At 41.2% G+C, this 27,191-nt stretch overlaps 2 protein-coding genes and 1 long non-coding RNA gene across 3 annotated transcripts in view; 2 read left to right on the top strand and 1 right to left on the bottom strand.

Moving 5' to 3' along the window:
- The window catches only part of LOC117282107, a 104,389-nt gene that overhangs the window by 51,992 nt on the left and 25,206 nt on the right, over positions 1-27,191 (bottom strand). The gene's annotated exons all lie outside the window — the stretch shown is intronic.
- LOC111861689 (39S ribosomal protein L22, mitochondrial) lies at positions 7,149-13,490 on the top strand. The gene is made up of 4 exons (XM_023846469.1): positions 7,149-7,252; positions 7,725-7,957; positions 10,359-10,572; positions 12,977-13,490. Exons 2-4 carry the CDS (start codon positions 7,727-7,729, stop codon positions 13,198-13,200), a joined length of 669 nt encoding a protein of 222 aa, XP_023702237.1. The 5' UTR covers positions 7,149-7,252; positions 7,725-7,726; the 3' UTR covers positions 13,201-13,490.
- The window catches only part of LOC111861681, a 55,782-nt gene continuing 52,145 nt past the window's right edge, over positions 23,555-27,191 (top strand). Inside the window, exon 1 of the mRNA XM_023846458.2 lies at positions 23,555-23,780. The gene's annotated coding sequence lies outside the window, so the exon portion shown is untranslated. The remainder of the gene's footprint in view (positions 23,781-27,191) is intronic.

Genomic DNA, 27,191 nt, shown 5'->3' on the forward strand with positions numbered 1-27,191 from the left:
TTCTGATGAATACTGTTATCAGGGATGTGATACCATGTGGTCTAGTAGAATGTCACCAACATTTCGGAAGTACCTGCTGCCTCCATCTTCAGGGTTTCTACACCCGTATCCAAGAGGACAGCAATATTCATAGTCTGGACCATGAGAACCTCAAACCATGTTTGGAGCTGAGTAGACAAAATATTGTTAATTTCCATTATAGTGAATGGGTCTTAATTAGAAATAATTAGGCCGAAATTCTACTGTGGAAACTGAAGACGAAAAACCCTGCAAACAGATAAAGCCAGAAAGTATGCTGACATGACAAAAATGTTCACTTCATGCAAATCAACTGAAATTTGATGAGTACTGGCTTCTGATACGTCATGCTGTGTAGTCCAGTACACTGACATTTCAGAGAGATGTCCTGACTCCCCCTTCTGGGTTGAACATGTGTCAAGCATATCCCAGAAGATGCTACTTCTCATAGTCATTACTGTGAGAACCTCAAATCCAGCAAACAATATTTATCAATAACACTGCAGAATTCATCATCTGCTATAGTAACCTACTATAGTTAGAACTAGAACCACTAGTTCTACCCCAAAATTATACAAATACAAAACAAGTTACTCATCTGACTTGCGTTTATCAGCCTAAACGATAATCAACAGGGAAATCTACTTCCCCCTCTCAAATGTAAAACCTACTTTGAGGGAAAGGCAATATATAAAACGTAAAACATGTGATGTTGAAACCTGAGAGAAACACTTATTTCTCGACATATCCTCCACCAACATTGATACACTTGTCCCATCGCTTTACCAGTGTGTCAAAACCTGGAGCACAGAAGTCTCTTGACTGTTGTCTCAGCCCTTTACACACCTTGTCATCAGCAAAACGTTTGCCACCAAAGGTGATTTTTAGCGGCCCCAATTATGAACCGCTTTACACAACAAACACTTCCCACCATAGACATGAAACATTTCTTTATGAATATCCTTTGCTCTGAGTCCTTCTGCCCTCAAAAAAACGTACAATAAAAGGGAGCTCTTCAGTAGTAGTCATCAAGCACGGTCACCATTTTGACTACTGAAACCAGCCTCTGATTTTGCACATACTCATCTGTTGCTTAGGCTATCATGAGCTGGACTGTGCTGCTACCTAGTGACTCATACAGAAAACATAGTACATCCATTACAGCTTTTCTGCTTCCATTTGTGACCTATTTACTGACTCCCCTCATATGTTATGGCATTTGAAGGCATAATGCTCAATAGATTGTTTGCTAACTCATATCATAACGCTCCATTTTTAATTAATAAAATAATCTCCAAAAATATAACTTTGTTTCGTAAAATTGCTCTTTGTGGGAGTTTTGATAAATGACAGCGTGCTGTGTATATTGGTGGTTCAGTGTTCTAAAATGCCACTCTGAAATTCTGAAGCGAGTATTTTACAAGATGGGTGAAAAACAAATAGATCATAAACACCTTTATTCAAATGAATACTTGAGAATGTTAGTTCAGGATATTCAAAATCAAAAGTACAGGGGCACGAGTATGAATTTATTAGTTTCTTTATGGCACATAGAAGAATAAATTCATATTCTGAATTATTCTGAACATTATATTACATACAATCTGATGAAATGTACTCAACTCAACTGCAAAGTAAGTTAATTTATTCACATACTAAATATAAATCTTTGAAAGATACATTTTGTATAACATTTTTTTAAATATAACATGTACATCTAGTCTACCTGATGAACAGTAACTTGTATATATTTAGTTATCTGGATTGTTTCTTATAGATAATTTTAAATAAACAATGGTTGTGCTTCTTTTGTTGAAACTGTTTTAACTTCTTTGTATTTTACCACATATTTTGTACCTTTATGATTAAGTTTATTTCAGTCCAGTGTGACATATAATGCCTTCACCACTTCAGCACTCAGTTACCTAATATATTTCGATTCTTAATGAATCATCATTGGAGGTATACCACTACGCTCAGGAACCCACCAATACGTAAATGTTTTTACAAGACTATATACACTTAAAACATTTATGATGCTCACTATATGTAGTTGTTAATTTTCCATTGTCGAAATAGATGTTTGACGTAAACTTTTATAATAAGAACATTCTTGAAGTATATTACTTAGAAGTGACGTAATTGCAATCACTCCCATAAAGGATAGTTTAAAAATGAAATTTTCCATTGCACTGTATATAAAATTCAATTTGTTTCACCACAGCAGCCTTCCTTTATGTTAAAATTATGTTATGAATGAGTGTAAAAACTTATTTTTAAGTTAAGAAATTTGTTTGTGAACCAATATGGAACATGTTTTATCTTCCTTGGTAGTGGATATTGTCGTCTATCCCTTTTGGTGATGTGTTGTTGTTATTACTGGTGTAGTTTATATGCATGCTGTGTTACTTAATTGTGAACTTAATAGTGTGACGGACCAGAATGAAACAAATCAAATTTTGTACCTTATTCAAACAAAAATTTCAGTAATGAGCAGGAACTGGTGCATTATAAGTATCCCACAGCTTCAGAATGGTACATAATGTTCATTATGCAAGTATTACTGAAAGTGACAAATGAGCAACTGTTTTCCAATTTAAACTATTCCACAGTTTCACACTAATGGTTCAAAAACAACATTATGAAGCCAATATAACAATCTCATTACGTCTTACAAATTTGTTTATTATAACTGCTTGAACATTAGTTCTAAGGCTTTTAAGAATGGTATGTTACAATTAGTATAGCTCGGCTTCAGGACTTAGCCACTGCATTTGTGTTACAAACTGAACACAACATTCTGAAGACTGGATCTGTTTCAATCTTCAGGTAAGAAGGTGGAGAAGTACCATTAACTGAGCTAATCTCCAGTGACTAAGACTGCTTTGATCAGTCACACCTAACTAAGCAGGTATTTCCACACCTGTTCATCTCAAGACAAGCACATCCACTTTCCAAAACGTTGCACTCAGCTTGAAATACTAAGACAATCAAAGTTCATAAACCCAGGATATTAAGTACACAAGAAGTTTACAAGACGTTGAACCATATCCAGCGTGCAATTAAATCTTCTTGCATGAGCAGTCATGTCAACATGAAATTAATATCCAATTTTTTTGAGACTGATGTGATGAGTTTCACATCTGCAGGTTGCATTTACTCCACAGACTATGCTCCTGCCTGTCCTAGCACAGGACATTTGTGGGAACAGTGGAAGGAGTCAGGCAGTCAGGCATCATAAGCAGTGCTGCTTGCCATTGGTCCTTCCTCATGGCTCTGCCTTCTTTTATCAAGTTTGTGGCTGCATTCCATGAACATCCTAGAGATCTTATATCCCTGTTGAAGTTACCAATGTGCAACCGGGTCTCAATGGACTCCTTCACCAAGTGGTGAAAGCTTAACATCATATGCAGCCCTCATGTTCCTCAGTATGTTTTTCAGTGACAAAGTGAAAAGACTGAAATTTCAAAACGACAGTAGATTTAATTTCAGACATGGAAAATTAACAACACATTTATATGCTGACAACAGGATCATAATTATTAATATAGAGAATTAAATAAAATAAGTATTCTTAGGTTATGTGTTAAGAGGAAAACTACACGGATTAAGCACAGTATTTGAATGATGAAAGCTAACCTTAAAATCTGCTGAAAATACTAAAAATTTGTTTTTCAGGGAAGAAAGCTCATGCAAATAAAAATTATGTCAGACAATAAAATAGGTGAACAGGTTAGAGTATTCAGTTATGTAAGATGTATGAGATAAAATGTAAGGCTATCCAAATGCTAAATTAAACACAAACAAACAAAAACAAACTCCATGGCTTGGGTCCGCAAGCAAATTATACCGACCGAGTGACTGCCGCTTGTTGGTGAAGCTAATGCCAACTTTAGCAGATAGAGGGTGTTACGTGGTCAGTGTAACGAATCCCCACAGCCGTTAATTTCGGTTTTCTAGAACCCAACACAACTAAAATATATGGCAAAGTGGAGATGCAGTGCCCTGTGTCTGCAGGTCCGATTAATTGCATTAAACTGATTTCCAAATTTCTATCAGAGTGCACTTCACGTGTCATATGAAAACCAAGAATAACCCACGTATGTTTCCAATGACACAACTAACCCAGCACTTAACAGAACTACATAAAATGGTTAAAGTTGTACCATACTTAATCAATTAAGCACCATACCATGAAGATGCATGGATGTGTGGAAGTATAATTCCACACATTCTTATCCTTGGCACGAGCTGAAGATAAGTCATCAGCTTCATACTGCTGCTGCTTTACCCTTGAGGAAACAGCCCCCAGTGGCTACTGCAGACTACAGTATGTATCAGAAACTGGTAGCATATCAATAAAAATATTTAGGAAATCTGACATTCTTTGTTTCAGCCACTGATCATATTCAGGCACAGGGTGTAAGCAGGGACCTGAAAACATATAAAACAAATCTGAAATGTTTCTATGTTAGTTTGTGCATGGTGCATGCTTTCTAACAGTATAACTTTCAGACTTGTCAAACAAGCTGCTCTGCACCAAATAACACCATAATTACAGGAAACTTACCTGTGCTCTCTGCATTCTTATACAAGCTGAATTTGAACCTGATATTCTTCAGTTCCATATCCACTTCTGGTTAATTGCCAAAAGGTTGCCATATCTTCTTATGTTGACAGTGAAATGTAAGTTTGTCACTTTGCAACATTTATTTAAATACAGGACTTAAACAAGAATGCACCAGCATCATTCAGCCAACACTGGTCTTCTTGCTTACCAAGCAAATTTTGGGGAGGAGGGGATGGGATCTCCTTCTGTGCTACAGGCTACAAAGAAAATTGTAATAAAATTTTGGCATTTAAATTCATGTTTCAAAAATTGGTTCCATTTAAATAGGAAATATATCTTTGGAATACTGCCAAAAATATTAAGCCGTCAAGCAGAGTATGACTTAAGTATTCAGACTGCATAAATATGGCCATAAATCAATAAAAATATAGTCTTTTTCCTTTTGGCATTAGGTGCATTGGTCATGCTGCCTGAACCTGCCTAAATTGTCAGCCTGCGATGTATAGATAATTATCTATGGACCTTCACTTTGAAGAGTCAATTTTTTGTATATCTATTATAATAGATATACAAAAAATTGACTCTTCAAAGTGAAGGTCCATTCAGCCGACTATGGGCTAATGCTCTCTCAGTGCGGCCTAAACTGCACGCAAACACTCAACTGGCATAACCCACTCAAACATCCTATCCTGAGCACCTAACAGGAATGACAGATGACAAATTCAATTTAAAATGAAATAATTTAAAGAAGAATCACATCCACAGATTTTCCATTTGACCTTAACCTTGGCCTTTTGCTACAACAAAAAAATACAAATTTCCTTGGCACACTATTTTACTATCATTACCACCCTGGGGCCAGAGCACCATTAAAGTATGCCTACGCAATAGCATACCTGATTTACTGCAACACCAAGCCCCTCCTTCCACAGATGGATCGTCATCACCAAGATTTCGCTGACAATGGCTGCAACGTTATGACTTGCCTGCAGCTCCTCAAAACTTTGTTCAAGTTTCAAAGCCCTGCCTTTCACAGATACTGCCATAATCCCTAGATTACTCCAGCCACAACGAAATAAATCCACCTGCCACTTTCAGCATTATCACACGTACTTCAGAAGTCGTTTCAATCACGTAACATTGTTCGTATTCACATAACAAGACACACGATTAATTACGAATTAATAGAAACAAACACATCTTTTTCCCTGCATCTCACTGAAAAGCAGGTTATAATTATTAACAAATCATTCGTATGAAACAAGCAGAGCTCGTAAAGTCCATGGTATCCAGTTTATATACACATGTATACAGATCATGTGGGTATAAAAATGTTGAAGAAAGGAAGTATTGCAGCATTAACCTGCAAAGTCACATAGTATGTTCACAAAATAGAATGACATTACACTCGTTTAAAAAAACTAGTGGTGTAGTGTCAAGTTTCTATCCATTCCACTAAATAGGCCAACATCTTGAAAACATCACTAGTTCATTTGCAAAATGTTGTCATGGGCTTGTCACATGTGCTAATAAGATACATTCTGACTCTATGGTAAACTGCTGATCTCTTCATTCGAGTGTAAACACTGTAACTGTGAATATATTGCTATTGTACAGGAACTCATAAAACAGAAATTAAACACTTTGATATTGCTGTTCATCATAGACATCTACTTATAAAGTGCCATCAATAACTCCAACTGTTGTGGTCTGGCAGTCCAGAATTTCTTATTCAAATAAATCCCTGATGGCCAGAATTGAGCAGAAGCTTAGGCTTACCGCTTATCCGTGGGACATGCACAATAAACCGGAGATAATCACGGTACCTACTCTATTAATTATCCTTAGTTCCACACTCCAGAGTGTTGATAATACTGGTGGCTTTGGAAAGTACCGCAATGGGACAGCAGGGAGGTCATACATAAGAAATAATTTTAACTTCACTAAATGTTCACTCTAGAATTATTATGCAGCAGGCATTACCATACAGGATTTGCACAGAAATTAAAGAATTCTGCCCTTCATTTGTTGACAGGCAGCTGTTAACATTTGACTTTAATTTGCCACATATGTATACAATGGATTTCATAGCATTTAATTACTTATTAACTGCTGGCGGTATTTAAATGTGATTGCAAATTTCACAGTAATTAAAAATTGTATCTTCTCCGAAGGTCTCCTTTCAACAACCAATGCGTTTTCTCTTACCCTCGCTTTTAAACTCCCGCCAATAGGAACCATGTTCGCTCTTCGTTTTCATTCAAATTTAGCCCTTGCGGAGATCTTTCATATAAATACTACGATTTAAATATGAACTGTAGATCAAAATTCCATTTTACTCATGCAATTACTCTCCGTATTTATATATTGTATAAATAATAATTACTCTCCTCGCCTACGTTGTACCACTTGTACCATCCACTCGTCAGATAGCAGAACAGTACGCATGACACAATGTCTCCTGCAGAGTAATATTATCTGTTCTCCATTGATAGATAGCAGCATGGTACGACTCACGGTACGATGGCCTGTAATTTATTGTGCTGCACATCTACATGTTGTCTTCCTAATCGAGACTCTAATCGCTCTAATCCGTGGTATTAATCGATACTAAGATGGTTTCATGTCGTCTGTATTTATTTTAAAAGAGGGGACGAAAGTCAGGTGCGTTCAGTAAAGTAACAGCTCTTCTAATTAAATTGTTATAGTCGTACATGTATTTTAACAATATGTGTGCAGTAACAAATATTAAGCCGTAATGTCAAAGTTTGTAATGTTGATATAAACAAGTACATAACCTCACTTCTTTGTATTGTGAAGTTCATGAGCTAAAATCAATTTTTTTACCCCTAGAAGAGCCGGTTTGGTTATAGTTCATTTGAGGGGTATTTTGCGACTTTCCCGCTGACCCTTATACTATCACAATCCTCAGCACTGTTGATTCCTGTAGTCAGTCCCAGACCTGATTGTTTAGGTTTTCCAAAAGGTTAGTAATCCTGAGCACAAATACAGTTCTTTTTCGATATCTCCAAAATCCTAACCAAATTTTCTGAGGTGGCCACCTATATATATATATATATAATGCTAATCTGTATATTAATATTGTTATAAGTTTACTGTATGAACTCCATTTCAGTTATGCAGAACCTAACAACATGGATGAGGCATTTGCCAAGGTCAAGAATTATATTAACTAATCTACCAAATTCAGTAAATCTTCAGCCATATTTGCCGGCTCCCATAGCAACTATACACACCAATTCATCCCTGAATGCAGGTATCAGTAAACATGGAGGACCAAAGAAATGGCCTGAACATAATGAGAAAATTTATCCCCCACAAGCACCTGAAGATGAAAGAAGACCTGCTGTGAGTAAGCCTGTTACACAGAGAGAAAGAATTTTCACTAGTTCCATTTATTTGTTACAGTAAACTGTTATTTTGCTGAAAATTACTGGCTTCTGGGATGTAACACTCTGTAATGTGATAGGTCATTACCAACATTTTGGAGGAACCTGCTACCTCCATCTTCAACATAGAAGAGTAAGCAGAAAAGTCATACCGATAAGGGGAAAAGGAGAGTGGGATCAGGTACTTGAGCAAACCAGTATTGAGAACAGCATAGAGAATTGTGACCCTTAAAAGGGTCATTATTGAAGGGCACACTGAATGAGAGAAATAAGGACTCTTGAGTGAACTAGGTAGGCGACAGCAAGGAAACACTGATGCTACAAAGGGCCTTTTTCAGTAGCAATGTGAATGTGAGGAAAGACAAAACACTAAAAGGGACTGATTCAGAGGGCAAAATAGAAAAGGGATAATGCAAAAGTGGGGAAGAGAACTAACTAAATAAATTAGGGTATAGGAGGAAGGAATAATTTTCCAAGGGTAGAATGTTTTGGAGCTGTAATGAGCTGGTAGAGCAGTCAGGAGGAACAGGATATGGAATCAGTGGCCTTTTTCTATGACAGACTGCTGAAGCAGAAAAGACAAGACACTGATGGGCTGATTACCTTGTCATAGTCATTTTGTATGGGGAGGAATTTGTACCAGGATTGCATGAAACTTGAATGTATAAGGGGTGGGCCTTCTTGGCCCTTGCACCGCGACCACAGTGATCTATTGTGCATGAAACTTACTACTCATTCTGTGAAAAGAATGAATGAAATGAATAACCGGTGACAATTCTGATATCTTGATGTTTGCATCAAAAGCCCTAATCACTGCTCCCTGAGTAACACATCATGTCACACTAGATATTTCCTTCTAAATGTGCCTTGAGACATTAATATTTTACCAGTCATTACTGTATAGTAGGTACAGAAACTACCACTTATTTAGTATCCAAGCATCCAAGATTCTCATCAACCCAGCCAATATTTCAAAGAAAATTACCATTTATATATTGTTATTAAAAAAATAGATTTGTGACACACACATGTTCACATGTCATGTGATAGTTATTCCAGCTCCTACCATGCTACCTGTCACCCTCCCATATACAAGTGTCAATACAGTAGGGGCTAGTTGAATCTGTGATCACTTACAGTGTAACCACCCAAAATCTTTCATCCAACATCTGCTGTGTCACCCAAGAAGACCAGCACACAAGGTGAAAGTGAAACATGTTTTGGCTTTGTACCGGGTCTTTGTAACAGTTTGCCTCACACAGCGGATTCACATGAACTACACACCCCATTTTCCATATATGCTGGATAATGGAGATTTTAGGCCGCACCATGGTTCAAGCGGTTAGTCACTGGCTTCCCACCATGGTGGCCCAGGTTCTATCCTGGGTCTGGTTAAATGGGATTTGTGGTGGACAAAGTGGCGCTGGGGTGGGTTTTCTCCAAGTACTTCGGTTTCCCCTGCCAGTCTTCATTCCACCAAATTCTCCATCATCATAATCACTCGGGGCAGGTACAATAGGCCAGTCAGTGGCCACCATGCCGAGTGGACCCAGTTTGACTCCACCCCCCACTAAGCGAATGGAGATTTTACTGTAATGGATTTTCCCACTCACCACTGTAATTGTAAAGAAGGAATTACACTCAAATTAAGAAATCATAACGTTTACTCGTGCAATACACATTCAGTGATTCAAATTTCTGTAATATATTGAATTCCAGCCACACTATGACCCTGGGGCCAGCTCAGCCTCTAACAGAAATGAGTACCAGGAATATTCTTGGGGGTAAAGGGCAGCCAGCACGTAAGGCTGACAACCTCACTGCCATCTCTGACCCGATTGTCTAGAAAATGTGGGAACCTCAACATCTCACAACCCTATGGGCCTCCATGGCCTGTTACAGGGATAGCTTTACTTTACTTTATAGTGAAGTATTATTCAGAATTTAAAGTACCTATAGCAAGGTCTTGTTTTCTGGTAGGCAAAATGGCACTAGAACAGGTATAAGTTTTCACCCCCTAACCATCATTGCTCCTTATCCATCCCTTACTGCCCCCTAATGTGTGCAGTAGCCATGAGGAGACAGAACATTATCGCATTCTCGGTCATACAGCTGGGAGATTAATGTCTGCCCCAGCAATTAGCTCTTGATACAATAAAGGCATTTTATGAGTACAGCCATTGCGAACTGTTGGTCAAGTTTCTGTCAAGTGGAAAGTAAGGATTTGGCTAATGCTAAAGTTATTTCTGACCAAACTGTGAACACAAACACAACCAAGGACATAATTAACTTTGCATATTTACTGACTGACTGTTAACCTTAATGTCTTTTCCAGCATATTTCTGTTTGTTTGTCTTTAGTATGTGTGTCACATGAGAACCAACATTAAGTACAGCCCTTGGAAGATGTGGTACATAGCATGCATGGTAAGAGGAATGACAGTTGACGAGGCCATCAAGCAGCTTAGTTTTGTCCTGAAGAAGGGTGCTATTGCTGTCAAAGAAACAATATTGGAAGCGCAGCAGATAGCTGTCGAGAAGCATAATGTTGAATTTAGAAGCAATCTCTGGGTTGGTAAGTTCTATGCTCATTTGTGCCACAGCTAGTGCTAAGTAGGTTGAATTTGTACCTTAACCTGAGGAGAGAAAGTAATTTGAATATCATTTTAATTACTGTACCTGATTGACAAAACATCTTGATGACATCATCATCTGTTACAGTAAACAATACGTGCAATTAATGATAATATGAATAATCTAAAAATGCTTAAAAAACATACATATATATATATATAAGCTAGTTTCCTTCACTTATCACTGTACTACTACTACTACTACTACTACTACTACTACTACAAAATAGCAATAATTATAATAACTGTTATAAATTGAGTCGGGATAGTGTAGTTGGTATAGCAACTGGCTATGGGCTGGACAACAGAGATGTCGGAGTTTGAGTCACAGTAGAATCAAGAATTTTCTCTTCTCCACGTCCAGACCTGCTGTGGGGTCCACCCAACCTCCTATCCAGTGGGTTCCAGGGGTTCTTTCCTCAGGGGTAAAGCAGTAGGGGCCTGAAACTGACCACTCACCTCCAGCTAGTGCCGAGGTCAAGAAAAATATGGATCTATACATCCACTCCCCTATACGCCTTCATGGCATAGTGCTTAATTAGTTAAACACAGGTACAACTTTACTTTAATTACAGTGATAAGATCAAGGGTGAAGTCACGGACGGGAGGGAAAATGCTCATAACTTTTGGTAGTTTTAGAAAGGATGAAAGTTTCCATGCAGTTCATACACTCCAGCTATATGCTCTGCATTTCTCCTGTTACAGTGTTTATGTTGTGCCTGCCCCTGCCTTGAGTCTTATCAATTATTTGCTATCAGAATCATTTTTTTTTCCTTGGCACTACAGCCCCAGTGGGCCTAGGCCTACCTCCATGAACTTCTCCGTTCACTTCGGTTTTTCTAGATCTTACACATTCGGTAGGACTCCTTGGATGGGTGAGCAGCTCGTCGCAAGGCCTCTACCTGTACACAAACACAGAAAGACGCACACAAACAAACTAAACATCCATGCCGTGAGTGGGATTCGAACCCACAATCCTGGTTTCCAAGCAAGCGAAGACAGTACATGCCTTAGACCGCTCGGCTACTGTGACCGGCATCAGAATCATACATTTCGATAAACTGTGATGCTGTGAGTCAGGATTGCTGACATTTCTGACTGAGCATGAACTACAAGTTTTGGAATTATTGTGTCAGGTTGTCTGTCAAGTTTTGCATGATTTTCCTCAGCCCTTTCAGACAGATTGCAGAATCTTGAAGCAGATTAATGCTCCCTTTTGCATCCCCTGTGATTCACAGTTTATGATATCCCAACGTTCTTGTATCTTCACATCTGTTAGTTTTACTCGTAACAGAAATGTAACTCTTATGTCTGCTTTTTTCTGTTTCCTGCCCACAGACCTAATAGAGAACACCCAAAGATGTAATGAAATTTATTCTGTATTCTTACCAGTTTATACACCAGCCATGGCTCAAGTGTTACATTTGAGTTTTTGTATGCAGTTCGAGCCCTAATGGAAGATAAAGTTGTCCCTGTGCTAAAGTAATTAAGCACCATGCTATGAAGACATAGGATGGAGTAGAGGTATCTCTACAGCTTTCTTAACCCCAGCAGCAGATGGTCAGTGGTCAGCTTTATGCCCCTGCCACTTTGCCCCCTCCTCCCCAGAGAAGAAGCCCCCCAGTACCCATTGGATATGAGGCTGGGCGGGGCCTGGATGCTGCACTACTGGGAATCGTACTCGGGTCGTCTAGCCCATAGACCAGCACTGTATCGACTGAGATATCCCAGCTCCTGTTCGAGCAGTAATTTCAAATCATTTTTCTTTCTTAATTACATAAGTAAACTTTAATTTCTTAATGTGAGTTTTATTCCTCCTTTAAGGATTTGGCCACCATATACAGTGAAACTGACAGGGAACGCAACCATTAGCTGAGAGAAGAATGGGTACTTCTGCTTCTTATAGGAACTTTAATTTTAATTCTTTATTAGGATCCGTTGTAACACAACAACGAAACAGTCTAGGTCAGCATCACCTTAGCTACATGTTTTGGCTTTTAAAGCCATCATCAGGCAAACACATGGTTACTGCATGTTGTTGTGTTACGATGGATTCTAATAAAGAATAATAACACAACAGGATGCACCCAATGAAAGAAGAACTTTAATTTTAATAACGTTTACTTTATACTTCTTTTGGCTTATTTTGGACTTCACCCATCATCCGGTATATAAAAGACAAAAAACCCCGACGTTTCGGAGACTGGATCTGTCTCCGTCTTCAGGTGGATAGGGAAGGGTAAACCTATTCAGTTGGGCCCCTTACTTTATATTTTAGTATAAAATAATTGGGACTTTAATTTATACTAATTACTGTTGTTCTATTCTCTTTCAATCAACAAACAGCTGAGTCATTTGTTGGCAAAGGGGTGGTCATCCGAGGAATGCGAAGACATGCCCGTGCACGCGTAGGGAAGGTGGAATATTTCCACTGTCATTACTTTGTTCGGCTTGAAGAAGGAACTCCTCCAAAGCACTACTATCCATTCAAACGGGAGCTGACAGGATCAGAATTGCTGGAGAATTGGCTGCAACAGATGAGGAAACGGAAGATACCAAACTCGCTTTAAAAGTTTTACTCAAAATTACCAAAAGTTTCATGAAACTAAAATGAAATTGTAATCTGATAGTGCTAGAAAAGTGGCCTGTTATGGATCTTATTAATAATCATGGACCTGAAAAGAGATTTTTTGGTATGTACTTTTGAGGCTGTTTTAGGCCTGGGATAAAAACATGTTGTCCTCACATAGCACACCTTAAAATACTTTGTCACCATGGCAGACTGCGGACATGTTTAATTTTCACATAAAATTTTACAATATGCCCTGTAGCTGTGAAATAAAAATCACTGAATGTTTTTGTAACCTCTTTCCCTGCATCCCCTGACATCCATTAGTATAGATGATGCCACCTGTTTGGTGAATATATACCAGTATCTCAGAAGAATCTGCCGCCTGAATCTTCATTGTCATATGGCATCGCATCCCAGAAGATTATAATCTTAATATTTACCACCATGAGAACCTCAAATGTCATCCATCGATATATCAAGAGTGTAAAGTGTTTTTTCTCCGAGATACATAATGTATTGCATTCTACATTATCTTTCCATCTGAAACATGTTTCAAATGATGATAAATCACATACAAATTAGATACAATATTATCAACTTGTGTTTTACATTAATCTTCTCTTTTCAACATGTCTCAAATGACTGACTTCATCTGAAGTTAATGTATGGAAAACATTTGTGAAGGTTAATAAGTCACGTCTTGCTGTACTGGTTTCATGTAATAACTGAGTGATTTGAAAGAACCACATTTAGAATTTTCATGTATAATCAACACCAGTATTGTCTCCAAATGTAGAGTATTTTTTCAGCAATCACAGCTTAAGCATCTTTTCAAAGAAAGGGAACTTGACACTGGATATTTGTATGTCTGGATACACATGGAATGGCACACTGTACAAAGTTATTGCCGTGAGATTTGATGTGCTCTTATGGCTGTGACTCTGAAGATTACTGTCTTCCTAGAACGTGATGCTATGTAGACTAATAAATATTTACCACCATTTTGGAAGAAGCTGTTGCCTCCTTACATCCAGCAGGCAGTAATATTACTGTTACTGTTGGCCTCCATTTCGGAGGAATGTATCACATCCATTTTACGGTATTATAATCTGAGCAAGATACCAGCGTGAAGGCAGATGGCAAGTTGGCTGGGCGGGCCCCAAAGCCAGCACCAACCCTAATGTAAATTGCTTGCTGGCCAATAGATGGGGCAAGGAGAAGGGGGAGTAGACCAGTGCAAAAAGCAATAAGATAATAAAATAGGAAGTTGTAGTAAACTGAGAACATGTGCAGTTCATTGCAAACCATAAAATATCATTGAGTTTAAATATTCTAATTTTTGCGTTGTTAGACAGCAGATGAGAAGACAGAAGTTTCTGGACTGAACGGTAGCAAGCAGGTTAAAGATCTCGGTAACTGACTCCACAGAAGCAGAATTCTTCCTGAGAAGCTAAAGCTATATTACTGTTCAAGACATTTACTGCCTTTTATGGAGCCCAGAGATTCAATACTTTGTTCACAAGAGCCCGTCTTCAGCCAGTTGAATATAGCAAACACCATATTTCTGTAAGATTTATTTTAATATTATCTTCACATATATGTCTAGGTGCCCCAAGTGGTCTTCTTTGTTCAGGTGTACCAGCTAAAATTGTGTATCCATTTGTCAACTCCCCACACGTCCTGTTTATTACTTAATTATTCATATTTCTTTTCTGTGCATTCACAATGAAAAGCTGCAAAAATTCGCTCGTTTGCATGGCCATGTCAGTCTGTCTGATAACAATTCAAGAACCAAGAAACAGCTGCAGTACATGTGATATTGGGAACTTCTATCAAAACTGAGAACACATTCAAATTTGGGTTAAAAGTAAAAAAGTAAAGCTATCCCTGTACCAGGCCATGAAGGCCCATAGGGTTGTGAGACGTTGAGGGTCCCACACTATCTAGACAATCGGCTCCAAGATGGCGGTAAGGTTGTCAGCCTTACGCGCCGGCCACCCTTTACTACCCAGGAAAATTATTTAATTAATTTCTGGTACTCATTTCTGTTAGAGGCTGAGTAAACCCCAGGGCCTAGTACGGCTGGATGGATTAGGTCAACTGAAAAAAAATCCAATGACCTCATTGGGATTTGAACCTGCGACCTTCCAGAATAATAATGATGGACACTGAATGAAAATGTGTATGCTTTTCTCGCTCATCCCGAGCGTTAATTCCTAAATATTTATTGGAGCGAAACACGTTATGTTCAAAAGTTGTAGATAACAATAAAATACATTTTATGCCCAATACACTTTTTTCCTTAGGCTGTACAGTTTAAAAGTTAATTAAACCAACAGTAGCAAATGCGCCAGAATTGTTACATTATGTGTACAGTGCAGTACTTGCTTGAACAAAACATCCTGTTTTACAAACCACATTTCATCTGAGATGCAATTATTCTCTATTCTTGCCATTCCATTAGCATTTTATTCTTTAGCCTCCAGGCCTACCTGAGTAGGAACAGGGGTGGACGTGGCTTTTCAGAACAAGGAAGACGTTCCAGTTCTGAACTAGGTAGATACTCCACTTCAGAATCAAGTTCAAGCTCCGATTTAGAACAAGGAAGACGCCCCACTTCAGAACTAGGTAGATGCTCCAGTTCAGAATTTAGAACAAGGAAGACGATCCTGCTTAGAACAAAGAAAACGCTCCACTTCAGAACTAGGCAGACGTTCCACTTTAGAACTACGACTCCAGTTCAGAATTAGGCAAACGCTTCAATTCAGAGCCTAGATAGTTCAGTTGTGTAAAAAAAATTGGGGGAAATGCCCAGTACACTCTAAAAGGAAATTATTACAGTGTAGGCTCCCGAGTTCGCTCCTTCGCGTATCTTTCCTGGGAACAACAATTATGACGTCTTGAGGCGCAGTAAACAACTTCCTCAAAATGAAGGTCTGCAAATAAGTAAACGGGTTGTGCCCTCACTTCTTGCAGAACTTTGTTTACTGCCCCTCAAGACGTCATAATTGNACGAATAATTCTGAAACAACAAATCCCTGGACATTCAGTAGGACTCCTTAAGCGGGAAGTGACGTAGTTCCAAGTATGACAACTGCCATTACTGATGCAGTTCAAGTGCTCTCTATATCGAGCGTGCAGCAAACTACAATAGGTGGGGTCCCGTATCCCCTTACGTAATGCTCCATCGCTGGCTAACTATAGAGCTGAGAGATTCATTACAATGAACGTCAGTCTGCCGATATCACTCGTAATGTCATATTAATAAGCCCGTGGCCTTGGTCTTCAGTGTGGTCAGCTTCTTCCCAAGGTTGTAGGTTCGAATCGTACCAGAGACATCACCACGACTGATTCGACCATCCTACTAATATCTGGCGCGGAGTAAAGGCGATAACACTCCTCATTATGCAGTTTTCTTCAGGCTCCTGTTACTCCATCCATCTTGAGTGCAACAGTAACAGATCGATACGGGGGTTCTCAAATGTTGCGATATCCAGAACTCCCCCCCCCCCCCACNAAGGACGGTGGAAATGCAGCTCTGCGCATTGTTGCAGGTCCCTATCAGGCTGTACGGTGACAACAGGAACCTAAATAGCTTTACAGTCTCTCTACACCTACAGTAAGCTATAAAATGTTCCTATACAGATCCTATTTCGTCTGCTGTAGCCACATTCTCAGAATAAACCTATATTAAATCTTGCTGACTTCCCAGAACTGTGCATGGATACAACTGTATTTTAAGTAATTATTGAGAACTTCGTGCGAGCTTCCCGCTCCCGGGTGTCTCGCCTCACAGTTTGATAAACCCTGGACTAACGTATTTTTGGAATGTGATATGGATACGTACGGTTCGAAAGTGTTACAATCATAGTTTACTCTGGAAGACTGGCATGGAAGCAAGCAAATAAATCAATGGGAGAACCAGTTTCACGAAAGCTATTTCTAGATTGCTCAATGTAGGCCGCATATGCGTGCCCAGACTAATTGCTTACGGCAGTGGTTCCAAATCTCTTCTGGTATGAGGCTCCCTTCAAGAAAATAAAAAATTCTGAGGGCCCCAAACCTATAAAAATAGCTGAAAATGTGATTCAGCGACTTAAAAAAATGGTTAGCAATGAAGCCTAATCGTGAAGAATTCATTCTTCTGAGATATAACGCCGTGTACTCTGACGAAAATCAACCGACGTTTCGGAGGATAATTTTCAACGGACTACACGGCGTTATATCCCTGAAGATATAACTCTTCCTAACCACTGCTGTGTGAACCTCAAATATTACAACCTTAATTACATCGAAAAAATTTTCGTTTTTATGTTATACTGCATGTTCGTAATTTAATTTTGTCGCTTTTCAATCAATTTATGTGATATATGTATGATTAGACCATTAACATTTTCTGCGAACCCCGATAGAAAGATTCATGACCCCCTGGGAAGGGGGCGCGGCTCCCATTTCGGGAGAAGCTGGCTTACAGAATGAAGGTTTTATGGTGGACATACTCAGTCGCGTATGTATTCTGAAACAAAACAAACTCCGTGACATCTAGTCCGCAAGCGAACTATAGTAACCAAGCGACCGCCGCTTGTCGGAGCAGTTAGTGCCAACTTTTGCAGATAGAGGGTGTCACGTGGTCAGCGCAACGGATCCCCACGGCTATTGATCTCGGTTCTCTAGAGTCTAGACCGATACTACAAAATGTATTAATAGTGAGAGATGAGAAGTTCATATAAAATTCTGTTCGCAATTAGTTAAAGGAAGAGACCAATTGTAGACCTAAACGAAGGTGGAATGGCATTTTAAATAATTTCGGTAGAGACTTGTGAGTGGAATCGAGTGGGCTGAGAATGGGATCAGGCCGAGTCCAATTGCAAAGCCAGTCATCTCCACATACACCAAGATGTGTGCTCGCCAAGTTTCGTTGTCATCGGTAAATTACTGCGTGATTTATAACTATTTATCCGGAACCTCCTACGAACGAATCACCCTGTATATCGAAATGATGACATCACTAGTAAAATATAAACTTGGACAAACAAATGTTTATAGCCGAAACATTGTTCGAGGCTGTTGGAGAGTTCGGAAGCATATATCGGATACAAAAATTGGCTACGACTGTGGATGTACTTATTTGTCAAAGTTTAATATTTGGTTACTGACATCATCATTCGATATATCGAAACAAATATCGCTGTATGCCAAATGAAATTTGGCGGATGTCCGAGTGCGAGAATGTACGTCTCACATACAGAGGGCTCACTCTTCGACTCTGACGATGGAGGTAATACGTTCCCCGACACATCGATAAACTTCTACCAGACTACACGGCGTCATCTCAGAATATATTATTCGGTTCTAGAGTTACTTCATGCAAACATGCAGACGGATGGGCGGCTTTAGTAGGCACTTAGAATGGCGAGCGAGCCTAAAAAAAATCTGTTGTTACCTCACAGAAAACACACCGCTTCTCCATTACAAAACAGCCAGTTAGTGGTGTTTAGAGGAATAAGAATTAAAAAAGGGTAAATGCGTTCCTGTGCTTAAGTAAGCAAGCACCACGCCATGAAGACGTATGGGGGAGTGGAGGTACAGGTCCTGTCGTTATACTCCACGGAAAGAACCTCCAGTACCCATTGGACAGGAGGCTGGGACCCCAGAACCGGTCTGGACGCCGTGGAGAACAAAAAAAGAATCTTTCCCCTGTCGGGAATTGAATCCCGGCCATCCATCCCGTGGCCTGAAGCTATACCGACTCCAACTAAGGGCAGAGACAGTACTTAATATTGCTGTTTCTGTTCCATGTACGATTTTCACAAGTGAAACTTAACCTATGAACCTTATCTCTTACTCCATGAAATGAGTGTTTACAATGCTTTTCACAGCACTGCATTCAATCATACACAATTCTGTGACATTTGCATGATCACTTTATCATCGCTCCATACTCATCTGTCACCACTGACTGAGATGTGCGACAGTGCTGATCAGGCAGCACCTTATCACATCGTCGGTCTTTAAGTTCTGGGCTTCAACTCTGACCCAGCACTTGGCTTAATCTTCTCACTGAAGCTTTCCTACATTCGGTTTTCATAGACACTGGTTGCATTCTGCAATGACATTGTTCGCTAAATATTATTAAAATGATCAAATAAGGAATGATGAGATGGGTAGGACATGTAGCAGAAACGGCAGAGACAACAAATACGTAAAAAAAATGGTTGGAAAATCTGAATGGATTATACTTCTTGGAAGACTCGGGCGTAGAATGGAAGATAATATTAAAATTGATCTTAAAGAAACAGGATGCGAGGTGTTGGCTTCATTAATCTGGCTCCGGATAAGGGCTCTTGTGTAAACAGTCATGATCCTCTGGTTCCTTACTCTGAAACTATTAGCTTTTTCAGAAGGACTCAGCTACACCGTGTTAGTTATGTCAGTGATACTAATAAGCGAAAGACAAGCTGTTTTCAGATTTGCTTTATGGAAGTCCACCACGTCACTGACACAATCATGGCCTAACCAGCTGGGACATCAAGCAAACACTGACTAACCCTGCGGGCTGGGCATGTTTCTTCACATCTTGCACTTCAACCCCTTCAATTGACTCCCGAGCCGAATTCCATCTAGTCTCTGTTTGTTCAACAGGAGCAGTTTCCAGTTGCAGCTACTGCCTCGCAGAAATCGTCACATTTATTTATGAAATGCATGGGGCGCGTCCAAACGCGTTATGTCCGTTTTTGGAAAATATCTGAGTCAGTCTAAGATTAACAGGTCACAAGCAGGGCGTCACCAGACCACGTGGGCCACGTCAGAGGCGTCATGCTCTGTATGCGTAATGCTTTACAACTCTGCAGTAACTGCCGCTTCACCCGTACCTCAAAGTACTTCCCCGTTTTTGCCAATGTACAGAGTGTCCCGGGAGGGGGTCATAGCACCTGCCATTCTAAGCAAAAAAAAATGTATATGTACATGTGTCCTATTCCGAACGGTTTCCGAGATAGAGCTATTTCACTGTAAAGTTCCAAAACTGTTGATAAGAAAGAGATATTACGTACTGTTTCTAATACCGGTATATACTGTTCAAGTGAAAAATTTGGTACAGTTTTCCTAGTGTAATACATTTTCGAAAATTCCACCGTCAACAACAACGCACTTTGCAGCTCGTGTGAGGACATGGCGTGCTGCTCGTCTGTACAGTGTACGGTGTACTGTACAGTGAAATAGTTCTATCTCGGTGCAACTCGTGTGAGGACATGGCGTGCTGCTCGTCTGTACAGTGTACTGTACAGTGAAATAGCTCTATCTCGGTGCAACTCGTGTGAGGACATGGAGTGTTGCTAGTCTCCACAGTGTACAGTGTACTGTACAGTGAAATAGCTCTATCTCGGTGCAACTAGTGTGAGGACATGGAGTGTTGGTCGTCTGTACAGCGTACAGTGTACTGTACAGTGAAATAGCTATGCTACAAGCCGGAAAGTCGCGGATTCAATTTTCGATGAGGTCACTGGATTTTTTAATTAACCTAATCCTTCCAGCCGCACTGTTGCCCTGGGGTCGACTCAGCCTGTAACAGAAATGAGTACCAGGGAACTTCCTGGGGGTCAAAGGGCGCTTGGTGTATAAGGCTGACAACCTCAACGCCATCTGTGAGCCGACTGTATAGAAAACGTGGGAACCACGACGTCTCACAACCTTATGGGCCTCCATGGCCTGTTTTTCTTTTTGTATTCAATATTACAGCGTCCGCGGTGCTAACAGCATCGTTACATAAAGTAAGTAAAAATTGCTGTTGTGTATTGCGCCTCCAGGAATGACCTTCTGCCACCTTGACCTGTGCCCACCTGACAAGGGTTACGACATAAATCCACATTTTACAACCAAGTACTCATCTGGATGGGATTTCCATTCAGTTTCTTGGCAGATCTACGCATAAGTGGGAGGATATTATAAAGATGAATCTCATGCAAATGGGACGAGAGAATGCGGACTGGAATTGTATCGCTGAAGTTAGGAACCAGAGGCTTGCTCTTGCGGACACGGTAATGAACGATCGGGGATCCATAATTCCTTAATTAGCTGAGCAGGAGACAGTCACACGACTCCCAGACTCGTGAGACAGAAAAATATGATCTTGAGTAAAACGTCTCGGGACTAAGAATGACTGTGCTAGCTAGAGCCAGCAGAAATTTACCTGACCGACTACTGCTCTCTCCATAAGGATTCTACATAATGGAATTAGTAACCTTTGCAGTTGAAAGAGCATAGGAAACAATACGGTCCGATGAATGCGCATTGACTTCAGTGACATAAAGGTCAACTCTCCGACTTAACGCTCAGCAGTGAATGCATTTGCTTGTAGTGCAACAGTGCGAAACAAAAAACGCCACCTCATTCCGTTTAAGTGAATAATTACGTGAGGTAAAAAGCGCGGCCAAGTTCCGCACGTGACTCGACGGAAGAGCTTTCATAGCGTTCGAATAAACTCCTCCGTAGCCCTGCGAGTCGTAGGAGGCGACGAAAAGGGAAACCAGTGCTTGGAGGTATAACTGGGCCAGCATCTTCCTGGGGCGATATAAATATCGGAACCTGGCCCTCCAGGTTGGGGGAATCTCGAATCTGAGACAATAAAATATGGTCATGAGTCCCGAGGGACTGGGACCCGAGAATAACTACGCTGGCGAGAACCGCCAGTAATTGTAAACGACAGGCTCGTCCTCTCATCAGAGAGGGAGCCCCACATCAACAAACCCGCAACTGTCTGACAGTAACAAAAATGTGGTCTTGGACCCCAGATAGGGGCTTGACACCAAGATAGACTGGCGACTGACCGCCGGTAGTAACACAACTTCGACTTTTTCAGTTGTTATCGAGTCAGTTTAGAGTTGCAATGTGAGAAGTGATAAGCTGCTAGCTGAGGTCGGGAACAGTTCGGGAATCTATAGGAAGGGGGACATACGCCATTGGAAGCCACTACCAAGCAACGGCTAGTGAAAATTGAGAAGACTGTCTGTGTGCTGTAGTTCCAGTGATCTTTGGAGTCTGTAACTCAGTGAGACTGTCGCAGTTACTTCTACTTACGAGTGTAAGAGTCCAATAAATCCGATTACCAATCCAAACCCCGTCTACAGTCACTCTATTAAGTGACAATATCATTAAATTCGGAATCTTTTGTCTTCCTGCCTACTGCCTAAGAACGCAGTGCTTAAAATACATGAAATAGTGATTTTAATGTTGATTTGTGTGAGTGTGAAATTCGATTTCTTGCATTAAGAGGAGAATAGAGACTAAGGGTGTTTGGAAACAGGGTGCTGGGGAGAATACGCACACCTATGAGGGATGAAGCATCATGATTCTGCAGAAAGCGGGGTACACTATGCTACGAGCCGGAAGATCGCTAGTTCGACTCCTGATAAGGTCACTGGATTTTTCAACTGACCTAATCCTTCCAGCCGCAATATGGCCCTGGGGTCGACTCAGTCTCTAACAGAAATGAGTACCAGGAATCTCCTTATGGGTAAAGGGCTTCCGATGTATGAGGCTGACAACCTCACCGCCATCTCTGAGCCGACTGTCTGGAAAATGTTTTTCTAGACAATCGGCTCACAGATGGTGGTGAGGCTGTCAGCCCTACGCGTCGGCTGCCCTTTACCCACAGGTTGATTCCTGGTACTCATTTCTGTTAGAGACTGAGTCGACCCCATGGCCATAGTGTGGCTGGAAGGATTAGGTCAGTTGAAAAAAATCCACCTCACCGGGACTCGAACCCGTGACCTTCCGGCTCGTAGCATAGTGCCTCAACCAACTACGCTACCGCGCGTCCCCCTACCACTTGAGATACTATTCTGGCATTTATCGGGAGGGGCTTAGGGAAAAAATAATAACTTGTCTCCGGGCCGGGATTTGAACAGGGTGCCTTCACAGCACGAAGCACGAATGCGAAAATAACACTCTACTGAAGCCTTCCAGACATCTCATTTACCCCAAATGTGATAATGAACACGTCATAACGGTTCTCCGATATACACATGTGTCCATGTTTAACGACCAGTTTACATTGTTATGGGAGTCTTGTTTTCTAGTATACTTGTCCATTACAGACTCCACCTGCCTTCTGAACCCTTGTCCCCTCTCCCCCATTAGAGCATTCACCTGTTCGTCAATAACAGGCTTACTTTCCATACTAATTGTAATGATATGGTAGAAAACAGAAAAGAATCATTTGACCAATCAAGTTTTGGAATACGTACACGTGACCCTCCATTATTCTGCGTGGTTCGTGCCCCTGTCGTCGTCGTTTCCTGTCGTCTGCCCCCCTCCCACCTCTCGCAGGGGCCCCCTCTGACCATCAGGTTCGGTTCTAGCCCGCACAGACATGGCCTCGAAGCCTTCCGCAGAGTAGATGTGTTGCTGGTCGCGGTGCAAGCGGAGTGAGGTTGCAGTGGTTGCAGTAACGTGGCAAACCGTGGCTGTTCGCGGTGCTTTTAGTGTCTGGTCCTCGTTACTGTTTCACGTGACAGGTGTCAGTGTGTGTGTCACCGTCTGCAACCTGTGGACTGCGTGACGTGGAGTAACAGACGTTCGGTAAGTCAAGTTGGTTTACCACCAAACAGGTTCTGAGCGTGTTTAATACAAAAATGACTGTTAAGACTGCTGCCTTCTGTAATATAACGCTGTGTAGGGAGACATCGATTGTGGCCTGATAGAGATATTATCCCGGTGTATGCGTGGAGGGACTGAGGAAAGCCATGAAAACCCTCGGTCTGGATTACCGGTGTTTCGGCTGGGGTTAAAACCGAGCATGTCTCAAACTACAAGTCTAGAGAGTTACCGTCACACCAGACCTCTCCAAATTTAATACGCTCATTATTAATTGTTAGCATTGTTAATTTTGGTCACATACATGTGTGCTACATGACCCGCCCATCACATTCTCCTTGATTTGAATACCGTAATAATGTTTAGTGAAGTGTGAAAATTACGAAGTTCCTCATTATGTAGTTTTCATTATTCTGTTATTTCCTACGCCGTATATCTCTCAGCACCCTGTTCCCAGGCACCCACACTCACATGAAGCAGCATTCAGATGGAGCTCACACTCATTCACCTCGGTCCTTAATGCAACTTAAAAATGCTCACAATCTTTTTAATTTAAAATAGCACTAAAATCGCGCAAATTACTGTGTTTCGGCTTTCCTTGGTCATCTTTAGGAAACTTATATTTCAGTACTACTGCATTATCGGTCCCCTGGGGTAAAGCGGCCGGGGCGTGAAGCTGACCACTCACCTCCAACTGGTGCCGAGGTCAAAAAAAAACTTATGTCTATACCGCCCACTCCTGCATACGCCTTCATTGCGTAATGTTTGACTAGTTAAGCACAGGGACAACTTTACCTTCTTGCATTATCGCTGTTCACACTAGAACACGCCTTCTTGTGAACAAGGCTCTCTCCGTTCGGCGTCCACGGTTGTGCTCCCCGTCTTATATGTGTTCACATCAATGCAACAGGATGCTCAAAAATATAATATCAGGATGGAAGACTAAGATTCTGAAATGAATGGTAATGCCCACTCTGAATTTAATCTGTCCTTAGCTTCCGAGACAAAACTCCATTCATTGTCGGCAAGGAAAGGAAGGAAGCGAATTCTCAGATTCATGCTCCGGTCGCCTCATTCACGGGTTAAGAGCCTAGGTAGGCCGCACACCGGCAGGCGTCAAGACACGATGTCTGCGACATGACGCAAAGAAAGGAGCACAGTTGAAACGAATGAGATTATGAAAACCGCCGCACACCGGGGTGAGTCATGATGCTGACAAATCACGAATGAAGCAAGACAGTATTTTGTCTCATGTCTCATGCTTGTCTTGACGCAGTTGGTGTGCGGCCGCCCTTAGGTAGCCACCGGACACACTGGAAGGCACGTGATGGCGAAGTTGCCTCTGCCGGGAATCGAACGCTAATCACATTACTGATAGTTTATCCTTGGCTCTGATTGGACAGTCACCTATATGTGACTGTCACTGGTCAGCTGGTTAATGTACGCTGATAGTGATATTCCACACAGGGCTTCACACTGAATCCGTTTAAAGCAGTGAAGTTGTTATATGAAAGCCTACCAACTGCATGCAGTTAACATTTCGCTAAAGGAGCAAACTGGCAGAAGCGGTGGCATTTCTGACTTGCATTCGGAACGTGCTCGGTTCGAATTCCGGGCGGGACGGAGACTATACCAAAGTTTTTTTCAATCGAGGCCAGGACAACACATGAAACTCGGTCACGATCGCTTCCTTTCACATCCTTTCCATTCATTGTGATGGATTGTAAATTACTGATAGTGTCGGCAACCTAACTTCGTGGAGCTGATCCCGTCTTGAGAAGCCACCAGTCGCTCATTTACTCAAAAATTTCACAACGTTTTAGGGAGCCCGAAGGTTAATTAGTGTTCCCAAGAGCCCTTATCCTGAGCCAGACCAATCCAGTATATACCACTCCATCCTATCTAAGATCCATTTTAATATTATCCACCCACCTATGTCTTGGTATTCATAGTCATCTCTTTCTTTCTGGCTTTCCAACCAATAGCATATATGCATTCACCTTCGCCCCCATTCATGCTGCATGCCCTGCCCATTTCATCCTCCTTGACTTAATCATTAAAATTATACTTGGCGAAGAGTTGTTAAATAAACCATAAATAAATAAATCCTAAACAGGATTAACTGAATGGTCTTTGTAATGGAGATTTGGTGGGTTGGTAGTGAGGTTCTTTCACAGCGGTGTGACGTCGTGTAGTCCAGTAAAAGTTCAGCGAAACATCACATTCGGAGTTGGAGAGTAAGCCAAGAAAAAGCAACCTTGATCGACACTGAAAACGAAGGCAGTACGTTCTACCGTAGCGTCCGTGAACTGCCATTGGACTACGCGTCGTCACGTGTCAGAAGGCAGTACAGTGAGGTCGCATTTTATGCTAATTTGAAATAATGATATATAAAAGAATTTTTAATAAGGTCTCATTTTATGCGCAACGCTTGAAATATTTCGGCAATGAGTTTATTCTTGTGAGAAAACCTGCCTTGAATTATGCGAGAACTTGAGGAACGCATCCTTCGCATAAAATGCGACGGCACTGTACTCTTCGAGACTTAGCGTGTTTTCTGTGAGGTACGAACTGAATATAAAGACGTTATTTAGGCGAAGTTTCTGCTCCAGAGACCCGTAGCATTGCAGACAGCTAATTGCTCTGCAATCAGGAAGCGTGCGTGACTTTCTCATACCAAATCTGCTCTATTCGTGTCCGTAAAGGCAAGCGTCGTTTCTTTGTTGTGCGGTTGCGTGCCACAGAGGAATTCGAATGGTGGGGGGAGGGGAGGGGCGTCTCGGTACCCTCAAGGTTCTTCATAATGCCCAAAACCCGGCTCCGCCAACCGCCACCGTTATGATACGGTGCTCCTCAGTGAGTTTCACGGAATTTCGAGTTCAAAATCCAGCCGAAGTAACAAAATTGTGGCTATCGAGCGGGATGCGGCTCTTTTGAATCGTCTGCGTGGCTTACTGGGGGAAAAATAAATATTAGTCATTCCTTTTTTTACAAAAGAGATTAATAATAAAAGTAGGCTACTGAAAACATGTCATATGCGGTTTCAGTGTTCTGCAAGTTTGGTCACTCACCCTCTGATACTTCCCGACGTAATGCTCTGTGGTCCAGCAAGCCATAACAATTACGTCGGAACACAAGTGGTTCCACGTTTGTGTTAGCCTGTGTGATGATAAAAAGTAAAGCTACCCCTGTAACAGGCCGTGGAGGCCCATAGGGTTGTGAGACGTCGAGGCTCCCACATTTTCTAGACAATCGGCTCACAGATGGCGGTGAGGTTGTCAGCCTTACGCGCTGGCCGTCCTTTACCTCATGAAGATTCCTGGCACTGATTTCTGTTAGAGTCTGAGACGACCCCAGGGCCATAGTGCAGCTGGAAGGATTAGGTCAACTAAGAAA

The sequence above is a fragment of the Cryptotermes secundus genome, unplaced genomic scaffold (genome assembly GCF_002891405.2).
Source record: "Cryptotermes secundus unplaced genomic scaffold, Csec_1.0 scaffold136, whole genome shotgun sequence".
Lineage (NCBI taxonomy): Eukaryota > Metazoa > Arthropoda > Insecta > Blattodea > Kalotermitidae > Cryptotermes > Cryptotermes secundus.